This window comes from Talaromyces rugulosus, chromosome IV (genome assembly GCF_013368755.1).
Source record: "Talaromyces rugulosus chromosome IV, complete sequence".
Lineage (NCBI taxonomy): Eukaryota > Fungi > Ascomycota > Eurotiomycetes > Eurotiales > Trichocomaceae > Talaromyces > Talaromyces rugulosus.
The window spans coordinates 1,012,040-1,029,078 of NC_049564.1; the positions used below are offsets into that span (position 1 = coordinate 1,012,040).

The 17,039-nt window shown below is 45.8% G+C and overlaps 8 protein-coding genes across 8 annotated transcripts; 5 read left to right on the top strand and 3 right to left on the bottom strand.

Annotated features, from left to right (window-relative positions):
- Positions 1-333: 333 nt before the first annotated feature.
- On the top strand, positions 334-1,742 carry TRUGW13939_07121 (uncharacterized protein; the record flags this gene model as incomplete). The annotated part of the gene is made up of 4 exons (XM_035490263.1): positions 334-466; positions 533-846; positions 929-1,076; positions 1,141-1,742. 4 exons carry the CDS (start codon positions 334-336, stop codon positions 1,740-1,742), a joined length of 1,197 nt encoding a protein of 398 aa, XP_035346156.1.
- Positions 1,743-2,689: 947 nt separating this feature from the next.
- On the top strand, positions 2,690-4,004 carry TRUGW13939_07122 (uncharacterized protein; the record flags this gene model as incomplete). Its single annotated transcript, XM_035490264.1, has 2 exons — positions 2,690-2,772; positions 2,840-4,004. 2 exons carry the CDS (start codon positions 2,690-2,692, stop codon positions 4,002-4,004), a joined length of 1,248 nt encoding a protein of 415 aa, XP_035346157.1.
- Positions 4,005-5,106: 1,102 nt separating this feature from the next.
- Positions 5,107-6,003, top strand: TRUGW13939_07123 (uncharacterized protein; the record flags this gene model as incomplete). The annotated part of the gene is made up of 3 exons (XM_035490265.1): positions 5,107-5,152; positions 5,495-5,665; positions 5,759-6,003. The coding sequence occupies 3 exons, from the start codon at positions 5,107-5,109 to the stop codon at positions 6,001-6,003; spliced, it is 462 nt and encodes a 153-aa protein (XP_035346158.1).
- Positions 6,004-6,477: 474 nt separating this feature from the next.
- Positions 6,478-7,681, bottom strand: TRUGW13939_07124 (uncharacterized protein; the record flags this gene model as incomplete). Its single annotated transcript, XM_035490266.1, has 2 exons — positions 6,478-7,370; positions 7,447-7,681. 2 exons carry the CDS (start codon positions 7,679-7,681, stop codon positions 6,478-6,480), a joined length of 1,128 nt encoding a protein of 375 aa, XP_035346159.1.
- Positions 7,682-8,227: 546 nt separating this feature from the next.
- Positions 8,228-9,334, bottom strand: TRUGW13939_07125 (uncharacterized protein; the record flags this gene model as incomplete). Its single annotated transcript, XM_035490267.1, has 2 exons — positions 8,228-8,924; positions 9,024-9,334. The coding sequence occupies 2 exons, from the start codon at positions 9,332-9,334 to the stop codon at positions 8,228-8,230; spliced, it is 1,008 nt and encodes a 335-aa protein (XP_035346160.1).
- Positions 9,335-10,721: 1,387 nt separating this feature from the next.
- On the top strand, positions 10,722-11,745 carry TRUGW13939_07126 (uncharacterized protein; the record flags this gene model as incomplete). Its single annotated transcript, XM_035490268.1, has 2 exons — positions 10,722-10,860; positions 10,919-11,745. The coding sequence occupies 2 exons, from the start codon at positions 10,722-10,724 to the stop codon at positions 11,743-11,745; spliced, it is 966 nt and encodes a 321-aa protein (XP_035346161.1).
- An 854-nt stretch (positions 11,746-12,599) lies between these two features.
- Positions 12,600-14,066, top strand: TRUGW13939_07127 (uncharacterized protein; the record flags this gene model as incomplete). Its single annotated transcript, XM_035490269.1, has 7 exons — positions 12,600-12,794; positions 12,876-13,074; positions 13,172-13,270; positions 13,340-13,669; positions 13,754-13,852; positions 13,923-13,946; positions 14,014-14,066. 7 exons carry the CDS (start codon positions 12,600-12,602, stop codon positions 14,064-14,066), a joined length of 999 nt encoding a protein of 332 aa, XP_035346162.1.
- Positions 14,067-14,408: 342 nt separating this feature from the next.
- On the bottom strand, positions 14,409-16,910 carry TRUGW13939_07128 (uncharacterized protein; the record flags this gene model as incomplete). Its single annotated transcript, XM_035490270.1, has 7 exons — positions 14,409-14,511; positions 14,582-14,970; positions 15,029-15,082; positions 15,151-15,241; positions 15,289-15,300; positions 15,374-15,456; positions 15,876-16,910. 7 exons carry the CDS (start codon positions 16,908-16,910, stop codon positions 14,409-14,411), a joined length of 1,767 nt encoding a protein of 588 aa, XP_035346163.1.
- Between the last annotated feature and the right edge of the window lie 129 nt (positions 16,911-17,039).

Consider the following 17,039-nt stretch of genomic DNA (forward strand, 5'->3'; position numbering starts at 1 on the left):
TCTATTTGGGAAATTTCACTCTCTATTAGGAGAAGTATGACTAACATGGTGGGCATGCAGTCAATGAAATGCAGATGGTAAATTTAGCAAACTAGGAATGACTTTTCGAAGGTAAAAACAATGGTATTGCTGTATTAGATAATTCTGACCTCTTCATGCGTTCACTTTTGGTTCCCGAAAACTGGATGTATGTCGTCATAGAGCGACACACCACAAAAGGCCGTCTATGAATGTATATGTATGATATGTTTTATTTAAATAATTTGATTTTCTTTGCGTTGTTTCCGTTGTAATCATACTTCTACAGATAATTCCAAACGAAAAACAGCAGTCATGGCTCTCGTTCTACAAGCTTATACATTCGCCCAGCAATATGTCAACTCATGCTTGCACCCTACGCCGACAAAAAGCCCCATGGCTTTGAGGCTTGGAGTGATTTCAAGCGCCCAAATTAATGCTGCCGCCGGTGCGCACCTTGACATATTATCCTCTAGAAAAATGGTATCACATATGTACTGACTAATAAAAAAAGTCATTCACCCGGTCGAAACTCACCCAGACGTCATTTTATACTCGATTGCCTCTCGAGACGTGCAGGTCGCGCAACAAGCGGCTAAAAAATACAACTTCAGAAAGGCCGTTGGCTCGTACCAGGAGCTTCTCGACGATCCCGACGTGGACATCGTGTACATATCCACACCAAATGGGCTACATTACGAGTGGTCTGCGAAAGCGCTTCGGGCTGGTAAACATGTCTTGTGCGAGAAGCCATTTACCTCCAATGCAGAGGAGGCTCGAAAATTAGTTGGGTTGGCAAAGGAGAAGAACTTGATTTGTGAAGAAGCGGTATATACTACTATCCTTTTCACCATGAGATGCTTCAAGGCTATCGGAAGGACACTTTCTAACGACTTTGTGAATAAAATAGTTCCATTGGCAGTTTCATCCAGCAGCACACTTGTTTAGACAAATCCTCGAGTCTGGTCAATACGGACGGATTCTGCGAACGGATGCGATAATGACGGCAAGTCCAGGTGTACCGGATGGAGATATCCGATGGCAGTTTGAACTGGCTGGTACTTACAACCCCCTCCTACTCAAACGACGAATGATTTAGTTGATTTGTTATTTATTTTACAGGTGGCTCGATGATGGACATGACTTATGCTCTCTCCTTCACACGCTATGCTCTTCGCGATGCCAAATTAAAAGATATCCAGACTGCCACTGCACGGCCCTACAAACAAGATAAGCGTGTCGACGAGGCCATGCATTCCTTACTTCTCTTCGAAGATTCACGAGACAGCCATCTAATCCAAAGTCGGGTATATACCGACATGTCAAGAAAATGGATCATTAACAAAATTGTTCCGCGCATGTGGGAGCTGCCTTCTATCGAAGTCGAGACAGATAAAGCCATCATCTATTTTTACAATGCAATGATGCCACATCTGTACCACTATATTGCCATTAGTGATAAAATGACCGGGAAGACCGAGTATAAGAAGCAATACGACGGTGGGCCGTGCTGGGGCGAAGCCTGGACAACCGGCGGCAAGGGAGGCAAAAGTTATTGGAGTACCTACCGGTATCAGCTGGAGGCTTTTACGCACAAGGTCAGAGGTAAAGACGTACCGTATTGGATTCCGGGAGAGGAGAGTATCGCGCAGATGGAAGTGATTGATGCGATTTACCAGGCGGCTGGGCTTCCAGTAAGACCGTCTATCTCGACAAAAGCATAGTATTCACTATTATTTGTATATTGGGCGGATCTTTACACGTCTTAAAGGTTTTATGTCTTATCATCTCTCTTTTTTTTTTTTTTGTGAAAACTACCTATGAGCCAAAGATAAATTGATGTGTCAATAAATTGTACGGTATTATGCGTTAGGCAGTGAACCACTGTGTATGCTACGTATGTACATGCATCTAATTAATATGCTTAATTATTTCTCCAACTTGCGTATAGAAAAGACTTTAGTCAAAACACCACAGGCTAGCTCGGCTTAATCAAGCCTATCGTTAACTCTCGAGGCTTAAAGTCAAGAGAGTTAGTATTAAAGTGTTCATGATGTAAGAAAAAAGCTGGTATGGCTACCGGCAATAGCTACGAGCTATTCTTTGCAAGACAAGTTAATTTAATATTTGAATATTGGTGTAGATAATTATAATTGTCTGGATATGTTATAAATCAATGAAAAAAAAATCCATCCTGACATCGAGAAATACTAATAAAGCTACACTATAAAATTCCCTTTATCCGAGTTCATATGGCGTTGATTGGAGTTTTGCTCTGAGTCTCCATTTCTACATATCGATATTAGCAGAAGCTAATTATATGTAATTTCTGGTAGGAGATATTTCCGAAGAAGACGAATAACATATATCAATGCTCGAGTTTGTTGCCTCATTGCTGAGGCAACGCGGCAAGGGACAAAACAAACCGAGCAAACATGGTCGGCGAAGTTCGAGTCGTCGGGCCCGCGAGAAAAGAGTACGAGAGCTTCACATTTTCCAGCAGCTTCCCCCCGCACACATAGACCACGCTGCTGCGTTGCAAGAAGCTAGTTCTTCGACGGATTGAGCTTTGATAGCGTTTTCATCGTTTTTTTCCTGCTTTCTCGACTTGTGGTGATCGACTAGCTCACTCGGCGTCTTGATCTTCGAGGGAGATTCCTCCGCTCTCGCAATGGAGTACCACTTTGTGCCGCAGGAAGAACGTGCGCGCGACGACAAGGGCAACCTTTTACCATGGGGCTACGTGTATCAAGAGTGAGCCAGCTCGTCTATATCGGAAATTTTATTTGGAGGTTAGAAAAACTGACACGATTCATTCTAGTGAGACTCGGAACCCGCGACGACCTCCGGAAGAGTCTGGCCCATTTGGACGACGACGAAATGCTCGCTATGACCACGCTCGATCTCGCACTCGGACTGGCACGCCCGCCAAAAAGGAGAATCCAAACGTAGCTGAGTTTGGCCGACTATTTGCACAGCAACAGGAAGAGGATAAGGCAGCGCACACTAACCTCCCCAAATCGTCATCTTCATCCAACCTCGAAGGGTCGAGGAAGCCCGTTGAAAAAGTCGCGACTGAGTGTATTCTGTATGGGTACAAGAACAAGGAGACGGAGTGGAAGGTTATCGATAAATACGAGCGTATTTCGCAAGGCTTTGTTTGCGAAGACTATCCTCGCAGCGATCCCAGCGTCTCCAACAAGTTTTCTCAGCTCCTCAGCGGTGGCGACGTAGTTATACGGTCCAATCTCTCTGCCGATGCGAACCGCAAATCCAAACGTTATGCGGGTGGTCTTCACTGGATTAAGGTCACCTTTGACTCGACAACGGCCGCTGATCGCGCCTGCTTTTACTCTCCCCAGGACGTCGACGGCCATCTTGTGTTTTGCGAACTGTATCACGGACAAGGTCCTGCGGAAGATATTCCTATGCCAAAAGAATCGTCAGAGGCTACTCGTACACGGTCCAAGGCACGTCACACGCACACGCTCACATCTTCTCACTCGGCGGCATTCCTCCAGGGTAGGGAGCTGGAGAGGTCAACTCTGCCTAGATCTTTTGCCATGAACAATCTAAGCGCGGTCAGCGATATTGACGAAGGGGATTCGCAGTTGTCTACTGCAACCGCCAGCTCAGCGACCGCAACCGCAGTCGAACAGCCCCCAGCTATTCGTCAACGCGCAGTTCCAGAAACAACGACTGAGCCGAAGCCAGAGTCGGAATTCATGACTCACATTCCCACAGTTCGACGAGCAGTTCTCCGTCCAGTTAATGAAGCCCTCCCGCCTCAGCCGACCCTGACTGAGCGTGTTCTTCGCTCTATTCCGATCCTCAGTTGGTTCACCGGAGATATCGTGGGAGATGGCCCGCAGTTTGGTGACGACGGTGTTTTTGATTATACAAAGTCGAACTTTTATTGGCGTTTCTGGTACATGATTGACCAGGTCCTGGGCACCGACATTTGTGGGCTGAAAGAGGATTCATAAGAAAAGACCAAGTGACAACGAAGTTTGTTATTGTTATCTTGAGGGATGAAAACAGAAGTGGGTTCGGTCCGATCTTTCTCTCGACACCATTCCCCTTGTTTTTCACACCGCTTTATATGTTTTGAACGAAGCAGCGCTTCCTTCAGCAACCATACCGGCGCCCTGCACTACACTTTGTCACGGGTGCATCTGAAATCCAAATGCAAGTATTGCCGTTGGCAGATGGTTGTACGTTTACCCATGACAATACTTGCACTGGCAACCTGCAGGATGCCTATTCCTTCGCGGTCCGTATGACTCAAAACACCTCTCTTTACAACGAACGTCATCTCGAACTTGTTGCCACGAGCAACTTCATCCTCTGTACCCATCTATGACATTGTACACAAAGCCACCCGGAGCCGGAAGTCTTTCGAACAAGTTGAGCGCTGCGTTGGGGTGTCTTTTTTATTGTTCTAGTTACTATCTAGCATCTGTAGTATTGGATATGGCGAGGCGGATCGTGTACATCAACGTTATTTAGCGAGCACATGCAGAGCTTCAACTGTTATCTTAGTAATAAAGCGTTAGGGTTTAGCCGAGTAGAGCCGCAGATGGCTTCGACCAGCAGAAAAGGCGCTTCCATCGTCCACTCGCAATTTTGCACGGTAGCCCTCGAGTAGCAATAGAGAAATTGCGCCCTGCCTAATCAGCTAGCCTGTAGATCTAATAGCACGCTGGAACATCTCGTCGCCAACAAAAGTCGAGATTATTTTCGGCTCGGCTCCAAAATCTCCAATTTTCGCACTCCACACAAACCGCTGATTGGCCGCACCAATAAATCAGCGGGTATTCGCGACTTGCGCTCCGAGCTTCAAACCACCACCACGAACGAACCATCCCGTTTTCTCTTCCAACGACGCCCTCATCTCATACCTCGACCGAAGAGAGTTTCGCCCTAGCTCGGACTCTCTGCTCCTTTTTCTTTTCTCCTTCTCGTCTCGTCGCCGGAACCCTGTGTCTGTGTGACTAGTTTGTACGATAAGCGGCCGTATCTTCCCCGCGGTCACACCTTTCTCGCCAATTTTCTCGTCGTTTCTTTCACACCGTCGAATCTTTCAAGATGGATCAAGCCAAATTGGCCAAGCTCCAACAGAGCGTGCGCATTGGTATGTCCGGTTTTTATTTTTTTTATTTGGAATTTTTTTGGGAGGTCTAGAGCGATCACATGACGTGGATTGGAATTCGTCGGAGGAGGCCTTGAACAAAAGAGAATCCAGGCACTCGCGAAAGAGCAATCGTCATCGAAAGCGTTATATTTGGGTATTGGAATGTTGTTAACTGGATGCTAACTCGTTTTTTTGTGTAGGGTATGTAATGACATCGTTTTCGATATACAGTTTCCATTCCCGATCCGTCGCCCGATTCGTTTGACAAAAAAACATCATCGAAAAATAAAATGAAAAATCATTTGCGATGTGGAAACCACGAATACTAACAGCATGACAGAGGAAAAGGTACCCCCCGCCGCAAGACCAAGCGCGTCCACAAGACCTCCACCACCGACGACAAGAAGCTCCAAGCCACTCTCAAGAAGATGAACGTCCAGCCCATCCAGGCTATTGAGGAGGTCAACATGTTCAAGGAGGATGGCAACGTCATCCACTTCTCCAACCCCAAGGGTAAGCCCTCCTTCTCTAAAACTCGGATATGAATATATATACAAAAGCGGTGGAACGGAAGAAAAAGAGAAAATTGACATGGTCGTGTTCTAGTCCACGCCGCCGTCCCCTCCAACACCTTTGCCATCTACGGCAACGGCGAGGAGAAGGAGCTCACCGAGCTTGTCCCCGGTATCCTGAACCAGCTTGGCCCTGACAGCCTGGCCTCGCTCCGCAAGCTTGCCGAGAGCTACCAGAGTCTGCAAAAGAAGGAAGGTGAAGGCAAGAAGGACGATGAGGATGAGGATGACATTCCTGACCTTGTCGAGGGCGAGAACTTTGAGGGTACCGTTGAGTAAAAAAAAGGAATAGATTAATCTTGTTTCTTTTTTTTCCTCCTCTCTCTCTCTATTACCTAGCGACGGCATTTTTCAGACCAGGCGACGGGAGATATATCGACGACGCAAATACCAAATTTTTGATGTAATGTCACTATCAAACTCTTAAAAGTGCAGGAAGCTGCTGGCAAAAGAAATCCTAAAATTTTTGAAGAATTTGGCGTTTACCGAGATGAATAAGCTGTTGTAAAATTACTCAACGATTTCAAATGTTATCGCAAGAATATGGAAATGGGCCAAATAATCGAATACATGTATTCATAGGCTGGAACTTGTGGTCAATATGGACTGGCTACGCTACGTATATACACACATTACGATACAGCAAAAACACACGTAGCTCATGAATTGACGTCTTCATCAAAATGGATTTCTGTATCTGGCTTCTATCATTATCTCGTTTTCAAAAACTGTATGTAACGAAAAAGACTACGGTTACAATGCACCGAGTTTCTTCGATATATCATTGTCCGTCCAATCCCATAAATTTTTTGCCAGCTCTTTATCCTCTGAAAATCGATTATGGTCAAGTCTCAGTCCAATTGGCGTATAATACCCGCCGTTCACCAGCTCATCTTTTCGAGCACCAGCCGCAGCCCAGAGTTGATTTAGCGCCCCGGATTGTGTAGATCTGAATGCCAACCTCATTGCCACTGACAGTCCATATTTGGCAGTCTGATTAGTTTCTCGCGTTCCATCGTACAACTGCGTCGACACGATACCCGGGTGAAGCGCTACGGATTTGATGGCAGGATAGCGCCGGGCGAGTTCGGATGCGAAGAGGATGTTAGCAGCCTTGCTGATGCCGTAACGTTGCCATGTAGTCAGTTCCAACAGCTTTTCCGTCGATGTCATGGCTTCATAGAGATTGTGGTTCGCAGGTGCGATAAAATTGGCCGCGCTGCTCACACTGACGACGCGTACGTCCGCGTCTGGCTGGTTCTTCGTGGTTTTGAGTAGCGTTGGGAGAAGAAGCTTGGTGAGCAGGAAATGTCCGACGTGGTTAGTACCGAACTGAATCTCGTATCCGTCGGGCGTCGTGGCGGCTGGTTCTGCCATTACGCCGGCGTTCAGCACGAGGATGTCGAGTCGAGAGTTGTTGCGATTGAAATGCTCGGCGGCTTCCTTGATGGAGGATAAGGAGGCCAAGTCGAGAGGGATATACTGGATATCCACAGTAGAAGGCAATGAAGAAGATTCAGACAGCTCGTCTTGGATAGACTTGATGGCATCTAGTGCTTTGGATTCTGTCCTCGCAGCGAGATAGATCCGCGCCGGATTGTGCCTTGCCAGCTGGAGGACGGTCTCTTTTCCAAGGCCAGCATTTCCTGGATATTCACTGTCAGCCTATATGTCCATTATTTCTTCTTATTATCATTCTTCTCCATCAAAGTTGATAAATACCTCCAGTCACAAGAATGACTTTCCCCGAAAGATCGCCAATGTCTCGCTCCGGACTAAACGAATACCCAACCAGCCCAAAGGTGAGCTCGCTGAGACTTGGAGCCGACGATGTCCATAGCTCGGTAGGGCTGTCGAGTCCGCTGACGAAAAATCTGTATATAGCGTGTAAGTCGTCGGCGAGTGTTGACCGAGCTTGTCGACTCTGATCTGGGGTTGTGGTTTGTGATGATGTCATTGAGACCGATGTGGTATTACTATTTTTTTTTAGCCACGAATGGGCAAATTAATAAATTCCTGGTCGGTGAGAATCAATCATAGATGATAATCTCAGACGATCAAGTACTGTTGCTATTATTCCGCATTTCATGGAGATTGCGGAGCCGAGATCCAACGGATGGTAGCGTTACTTGTCCCGAAGATCCTCGGCAAAACACCTGTTCCATCTTTTGTACTGTAAACGGATGGATATCTGGCTATTCCAAGATATTCTACGCTTATCTACTATCAATTGATGTTTGCTACTACCAATTACCAGTCAATGATCATGTGCTCATATTCCAGTCGTTGTCGAGAAAAATACATGTCAAATTGCATAACAAATACACGTAAACCATCAATTCAATGCTGATATTATATGCATTTATCCATGATGTTTTCAATATTAGTTGATATATCCATGCATTCCAAGTCCTCAAAATTCAAAAACAAAGATCCAAGTTCCACTTTAGAAATGCGTACGCAACAGGGGGTATAACTTCCGTTTAATCTATCTAGACAATCCTCACTTTCTCCATCCGTTACTCGGAGCATCCATTTCGTGGGCGATATGCCGAGAATTTCCTTCAAGCTCATTTACTGTCCTTGAAGCTAGTTCGTGCGACGACGGGTGGATCGGCAATGCATCTAACTCGGTTTTCTTCTCTCCGTTCCAGGCATTCTGCGACATGTTTTTGTTGCGACGAGGGCGTATATAGAAGAAAAACACAGCAGCGAATATAATCAAAACACCGGCAATGGCTACGCCCACTCCGACTCCTGCTTTTGCCCCCGTCGAAAGGCCGCTGGAAGATGATGAATCGGATACTGGAAGACTTGAATGTGTTTCGGCGGACACCGGCGGACCTGCGAGACTTGAAGGCTCTGTGGTCGAGGTTGTATGGCTTGTGGTTGAGGTAGTGGAACTTGAATGGCTTGTTGTTGTTGTTGTTGCGGTGGAAGTAGTGGCAGCGGCCGTTGTTGTTGTTGTCCCAGTTGGAGGGCCGGTTTGTACTGGAAGAGAATCACTTTTCTGCCATCGAATCGAGACTCCTAGTGCCTGATAGTAATTGGTGACGCCGAGAGCTAGTGTTGCCGGTGCTGCTGTGTTGGCGGTGTACGTTACGAGCGCCGTAGTCGTCGTAAGATCTCTAATAGTGCATGGATCGATTGTGGCCCATGGGTAGAGGGAGGCGTCATAAGAATCTCGACATGCGTATCCACTAATAGCCAATATTGATTAGTCGTTGTTGTTTTTGTTTCTTCATTTCAACGACCCCGGGGGATCAAACGTGAAGAAAAGGAACTTGAGGATTACTTACGTCGGGCAACACGTCGCTCTATATTCCGTACTAGATTCTCCAATAGTATGTGTGCTCGCATCGCATCCAAGCGTGTAGTCAGCAGGACAAATCCCCGGGGAATAGTACGTCTCTGGCGCCCATCCCGATGGAACACACGCCGCTTTGCTCGTCGTAGGTCCGAGATGAATCCAAGAATAACCACCAGGAATGCTCTGTCCACCCGCGTTGGCAGTGACCTCTAGATAAAGGTCCAGAAGACAAGAGGAAGCCGGGGTGAACTTCGTTGTTAATGGGGCCACTGCCGTCGCGGTCACATCGCCGGTACCCATAGTTGGTGATCCTAGGGTGAGGATTTCTCGTTTTTGGACACTGCTTTTTGGGGTATACTGAGGTCAATCAAACTCGATGTGAGACTACTGTCGTATGCTCATTCTTCAGGGCAAGAAAAAGACCGCAATGCAAAGTTGTAAGTATTGATAGGAAAATATGCAAACATGGTTTTGTTTCGCTCTTAATAATAAAAGATGAAGAGGCTGCAAGACATGAAAATAGACTACGGCTTAGCCTTAGTTGTTAGTGTTACTACGTACTCCGTACTATGAATTAAAAATGCCCCTGATCATGCTGACACTACAGACGAAAATCTAGTGTATGCGCTATCTTAGTCTTACTCCGTTATCTGAACCCAACTCCGCTCGCTAGCAAGTTAGACAGCAGTTTCTTATTTGGGAGAAGTATTTTGTTTGGCGAGAAATCCATACACTGTTTAAATCTTTGATTGTCTTTAATTTCTATTTCGTAGCCGTTGGATCCAGATTTCAGTCTATGTCTGGCCCCAGAATCCCTAGGAGTCCAAAGTGTCCGACGTCGTATTCGATTTCTCCAATAGTCTAATACCGTTATAGAGTTACTCCGTGCGGAACTTAAGATAACCTAAATGGCAAAGAGTCTGTCGCATCACTAGTCCTAATAGGGCAAGCAATGCGTGAAATAATTTTGGAAGGCTCTTCTTATTGGCCTTAAGATTTTCGAGGGGTTTTCAAGCTAGTTGAAAAGGCATCAACTAGACCGGAATGGTGAAATTCCTGTGAACAAAGTCGGCCAAGTCGCCAACGGTATATTTAGCTCGACAATAATGTTCCTTCTATATATGTTTTTTGTATGTGCTTGCGCGACAGTTGTTGAATATTTTGCAGGACTGACCAATTTGCCAATAGCTTTGTGGTTTCGTAGAACAGTGGAGCTTGGAGGGATAGATCAAAATAAAAACTAGCCTATTTCCAAATTCGAGATTGTAGTGTGAGCTTCTATGCAGAATAAATATAGGCCGGGGACTTAAAAAACGCATAATACAAAAAGATTGTTTTACTGAATATCTGGCAAGTCTTTAAAGGCGTGCGAGGATTAATTGATCTTAATAATAAGCGAAAAAGATTACATAATTTATATTCAAGTTTATGCTAGTCGCACTATGCAGAACATTAATGTCAGGTAAAAGGGTGGAGTTCTTCTAGCATCTGTCACAAGCATAATTAGTCCTTTGTCAAAATAAGCTATTTTGCAATACGCAACTAATGCTATACCTAGTTCCGATATCGACACTAAATTGTGCTACGGAACGGTACTAAAGCGGTTGCTGCCTATACCAGTTGACTTCTTGTCCTTCAACGGTGTGAAGCAACCACCATATGGTAGCAAGAAGGACATCGCTCCACAATGGCACCAATTTATCCCTTATTTCCAGTACGGGAGTCTGGCCATCTTCAAGTTTCCTCTATCCACTCAATATACTACGAAGATTGCGGTATCCTAACCGGTGTTCCTGTCCTATACCTGCATGGGGGTCCCGGAGAAGGTATGTACATGTTTCTTACATCTTTTTTTTTGCCAGCCATCCTAATACTATAATCAAGGAATCGTGGACTCTGATAGACAGTACTTCGACCCAGCCCACTACCGTAGCGTCCTCTTCGACCAGCGTGGCTGCGGCAAATCTCTCCCTGCTGCCTCCCTTGAAGATAACACAACCTGGACCCTCGTAGCCGACATCGAAGCTCTCCGAGAACATCTCAAGATAGAAAAGTGGATAGTATGCGGCGGTTCCTGGGGTTCAACTCTAGCACTGGCCTATTCCCAGAAACACACCGGTCGCTGCATGGGACTAATCCTCCGAGGGGTCTTCACTATGCGTCGCGAGGAACTGGAGTGGTTTTTCCAAAAGGGCGCGGACATGTTATTTCCCGACTATTTTGAGCCGCTCAAAGCTTGTATTCCCGAAGCAGAAAGAGGCGATATGATAGCAGCTTACTATAAGAGACTCACTGGCGATAATGAGGAGGAGAAACTGAAATGTGCCGGTGCATGGAGCAATTGGGAGTGCTCGACAGTCAAGTTGATAGTGGACCAGGAAACTATCGAAAATGCTGCCGATCCAAAATGGGCTCTTGCGTCTGCTCGCATTGAGTCTCACTTCTTTGCCAACGCTGGGTGGATGCGTGACGGGCAGTTGATTGAAGAGGCATATAAAATTAAAAACCTGCCGATATTTATTGTGCAGGGTAGATATGATGTTGTTTGTCCGGCAAAGACGAGTTGGGATTTGTATCAGGCGCTTGGAGGGGAGCAGAATCCGAATGTGGAGTATTTGGTTATACCAGATTGTGGGCATAGTGCACATGAGAGCAAGATTGAGGAGGCACTAGTCGATGCTGCGGAAAAATTCAAGGCGCTGAACATGTGAAGGGACGAGCAATCTGAACCCTAAAAGGGTTGACAGCGATAACGGAGTTTCAAAAATTTTGCGAAGGTACAGGTTGCTCGCTTTCCTACCCTCAAGTTACAGCATATCCTAGATTTAATTGGTGTGAGGGAGAAGTATTCGGTATTACTAACGGACCCAAATCGTTGAGCCAAGTTGGCAAATAGCTAACGACTGAACCGGGATATTTACGACCAACCCTAACCCTAAGTTCTCGGGGGTTGAAAATGGGAGATGTCATCCGTATCCAAAAAACCCAAGATGAGAAGCGGCACTTGTATTGTTAGTTCCGTCAAATACCAGCCTTATGCATTAAGATGCGAGGAACCGTCTCGTATAGGAAAAGCTACAGATGCGGCCAAGTAAAAATTCTAGTTAAATCGAAAAATCGAAAACCAGCTGACTGGACATTTGAACTAATGCGATTAGTACTATTAGCCGACGAATATCTAACCGATATGCCTAAGTAACTCCAAATTGTTCGCTGTTCAATCTTATATATCCTCCGAAGTCTGCCCGCACCTTTGTTGGCGTGCCGCGTACGAGAGCCTTGTGTGTTTCATGTTCACCTATGTTGGCGAAAGAAGCGAATTCAAATTCTTTGTTACTCGGTCAAAAAATATATAGCTAGACCATGTTCTAGCACACCATGGCCGGTGTTACTTGGACTCTAGCCAGATTAACTGGTTGGTACGTACATCACATATGTAGCGAGATAGCCCTGGCTGCGCTTACTCATATGAATGTAGCTCTAGTCATAATAGATTGTACATCGCAAGCAAGGATTGAGTTACTTGTAGCCTAGTAAAGAAACCTTTTGAACAGTTCAGCTCAACATGTTTTCTCGAGCAGGCAGGATTTTTTCGACGCACCCGGGACTGTTCTTTTTCAATTTCCTAGAGATCGCTCTCATCGCATGGTGGCTTGCTAGAGGCTCCTTGTCCACGGAAGACTGGTTCGTGGATAATGAATGCCAGAATCCTGAATGGCAAGATACAGTATGGGACGGCTATGATGATGCTGTCAAAGCTGTTCGTCCCACCCCCCATCCCCATGACACTAATCACTACACCTTGGAAAAGAAAAGAAAAACTGACAATTGATTCTGTCAGGCAGAAGTAGCTTATGACTATATCATGGAAATTAGGACTTCTGTACAGTATTCCCGAGCGAGACATCAATTGAGCCCCAGACAGAAGAGGACTTTGAATATTTTTGAAACGATTTACGGAAAGACTCTATTTGACAGACGTGATCCAGATTATCGTCAAGCGGGTGCGCAGGCCTACAGACGATTTGATAAAATACTGGGTGAGTGTGTCTCTGTGGCCAACCAACCCCACCATCAAGGACGAAGGAAGAGGCTAATAAGAAAACGCGATGTACAAAGATGTTTTAATCGTTATAGCCAGTCTTAATGATGATAATCCTCAAGCAATAGCACATTATCATATGTTTTGTGATGATGATATGTTTGTTCCCTTCCTAGTTGATCCACAGGGTCAAGGTATGGAAATCTCTTTCTCCCCCCGATCTCATTGGTAGACAGTTCATATTAATAACAGACTACGAACAGATTGGGTGTTGGATACGAGGCCTGTGCGAGATGGTGGAGGAACAGTGGTAAATATCCACGGAACATGTGACAACGATGGTACCGCCAACGTGCTATCTTACTCATGGAAAGCCCCATATGGGAGACACTACCAGACAGCCTATTGCCCTGATTGGGTAGAGCACTGGGAACGGTATGGCGCGCTTTCAGCCTACCGCGATAGTAGAGGCCGCTCGGTTCCTGTTTTGAGAGGCACTATCCATATCACTCAGATTGCGCTATCTTTCATGACACCATCTGTGCTGCACGAACTTACACATAGCCAGGATATACTGGGAAATGATGTACTAGGTAGGTTATTATCTCCCACGCTCTGTCATGAGAGTAGCGCCTATTTCTCATGGGGAAAAAATAACACTGATTAACTTCGACCAGGGGACCAAGATTGCATGGGCAGAGGTGTGGGTGGTTATGGATGGCCTTGTATTACCTTCCTTGCTCAGAACCATCCTGATCTTGCAGCAAAAAATGCCGGTAAGACTGCATTGATTGGTAGATTCTCTTGTTCATCAAACAAACATAATATTGACTATGGCACTTCTAGACAATTTTGCATACCTCGTAACCGGTAAGTCAGCCACACTTTTAATAAACCATGTCTGTCGAGTTACTCACCATTCATCGTTGTACTCTAGCGTTGTACTTGGATTATGCTGACTGGCGTGATGGACTTGGATTGAGAGATTAACTTCGGTTTATTTTAATCATGAGATGAGTCTATTGTGGGGTTAGGGTTATCGAAGTTCGAGTTGTTTTGTCGTCACTGCTTTACCATGAGACATCTGTGCCAACATTGATTTGAATATTGAATTGTGTTTAATGATGCTTGTTTGCCTGAAGCAAGAAAAAAAAAATACTAGGGGCAAATTTCTAGACTATAAAAAGCCATCGGCTGTTAGGCTGATTGCGGTCTGTGCCCTTTTTCAATAGTGAATTTATGCAAAAGATATGCAGCTACGAAAATGACGAAACCGAGAATCGCTGTTGTTGGCAGATCTAGCTTCAAAGTATTTCCGCCAGCATTACTGAGTCAGAGACCTGCTGCGCCTGCTTCTGACTGAGGTGGGAGGACCTTTGAGATAAAGTTTTCAAGGTCTTCAATCTCCGCTGGTTCGGCAGAATGAGGGAGATCACTGTGATTTTTTTTTTCTCGTTATCATTTCATGCGATGAGACAAAGGGGTAGTGAGTAATAACGACGTACGGATAACTGTGGAATTCAACGTCGAAGCCCAAGCTCTTGAGATGTTTCTGAGTCATGTCGCCGAATTCAAACTTGACCACATCATCAACCATACCGTGGGCAAGGAAGAAAGGAGTCTTTTGGTTTGGAAGTTCGCCTTCCGGGCAAAATTCCTTGAGCCTCTCAGCGAGGAGAAGGTAGGACGACATCCCAAAGACACCCCCAAGTTTGCGTGTGTTTGTAACTCCAGTAAACAGAGAAATTGCTCCACCCTGAGAAAAGCCACCGAGGACGATACGAGATGGGTCGATTCCCTTGTCGATTTCTTCCTTGATTAGGGTGTTGAAGTAATCGCGGGATTTCAAGATGCCGCGTTCATCTTGGTTTTGTTGAAGTTCTTCGAATCCCATCTGATATAGAGTTAGTGCCAATGGCCCGGATCCGTTTACCAATTTTATGTCTACATACGTCACGACCAAGGTGAGCAATATCATACCAACCTGGCATGCTCATGCCCATATTCTGTTGGTGACCATCATCAGCCTTTGGTATTCAAACCCATGGAGTCTCCGATATATAATGCCACATACAACTGTAATCGGGATTGACGGTGCATTCGGGAAGATGAACGAAATCTCATCGAACTTGTTTCGGCGTCGCCAGTTTTGTGCAAGGCCCACCCTGTGACAATCAATTATTTGGCATTGAGACGGAGTTTCGGATCATACCAACCAGCGCCACTATAGAAAGCATATTTATTAGAATAAATGTCAGATTCAAATAGGGTAAACGCAATGGAAACAGTGGACAAACCTGTCTCCAAGGCCATGAGCCATGATGACTGTAGCCGTGTGCTTCTTCAGCGCGGGGACGATGAATGGTGCTCGACCAGACATCTTGCCGAAAACGAGAGGTATCGACGACTCTCACAAAAAAAAAGCAATCTGATATTTAAATTGACAAAGTCTGCAACCTGAGGATGGCAGCGATGTTGACAAACAAACTGCTCCCCCCGCCGAGGCAATTATTCTGCCGCTCGTCCATCGGGCGGTGTATATAGTTTTCAGCCTTACTTGTTTTGTAATAGTTCTGTAATTTATCTATGTATTAATGTACTTGTATTTTTGAATGCTCTAGTAGTAATTGGTCCGACCATTCACCTTTTGTATATAAATTTCACTTTGTACAATGAGCGTTAGGTATTAAGACAAAACTATAAAAAAATCCGTAACTACATGTATGCATCCATATGCCTTATTCCCTACAATCTAAACTGCTCGCTAAATGCAAGTCGTTTCTGTATATCCTTTCTCACATCGTGGACAATCGAGGCAGCATCTTTCACCTCGTGGATCAACCCAATGGAAGCGCCTGCATACGTGGCTAGCCTTCCTTCTGGTCCCCAGCCATTATCACCAGTCTTAGTAGCTTGGTCATGGAGTTCCTTTAATTCGTCAAACGACCGTCCGGCTTGATGTTCAATAAAAGATCGGTTTATAATCGTGCGAGGACTGTATGGCTCCGGCCAGCCCGTTGTACCTCGGAGATGATTATAGAGCAAAGTGCGTGTCGTGGTTATTGCTCCATTGCTGGCACGCACAATCTCGTCCTGATAACCTTTGCTAATACGCGCCTCTGTTGAAGCAAGGAAACGCGTTCCCATCACAATCCCCGAGGCTCCGAGACATAGAGCGGCTGCAGCTCCTCGTCCATCAGCAATCCCCCCTGCTGCAAACAGAGGTATATGAGTGTCGGCCAATACATCGGCAACTTCTGGGAAAAGAGCCATGAGACCAAGGCCATCTTTGGCTCGACCATGGCCGCCAGCCTCTGACCCTTGCACAACAATCACGTCTGGTTGCTCGGAACTCTGAGCTAGTAGTTTTGCTTCTGTAATGGTTCCAATTTGTACCCATATTTGTGTGCCTGGTGAAGCGCTGCGGATTCTGCGTGACCATTCCTCAATATCTCGTTGCCCCTCACGCGGGGCGAAAAGCCAGGCAGCGCAGGGTTTGAATTTGTGAATGGCCGAAGCCGCCGCCTCCAAGTCGTCGCTCCATAGCTGAAAGCCTACTCCGATAGGGAGTGAAGCTGTCTTGGACGAAATATCATTGAAACCCGATGGTGAATTCGAGGACGTAGCAGAGCTCTTCAGTGTTGCCGAGACTTTCTCTAGATCAGCGACCATATCTGACGTCTTGACCGTTGGTCCAAGAAAGCCAAGTCCACCAGCGCGTGATGTAGCAAGAGCTAATGCAGGACCGGCCATGACGCGCATCGGCGCACTCACGATAAAGGGCGTTGTTGCCCAAGGATATGAACGCAGCAAGTTCTTGGCGAGCTGAGCCATTGTGGCAGTAGTCTCTAGAATAAAGCACAACAACAGTATATTGTTGGGACACTGTTATCTGAACAATTCTCGGCTGGTATATATGGGATAAATTATTGATCATCAACGTCAGAATAAGTTGACATCAAG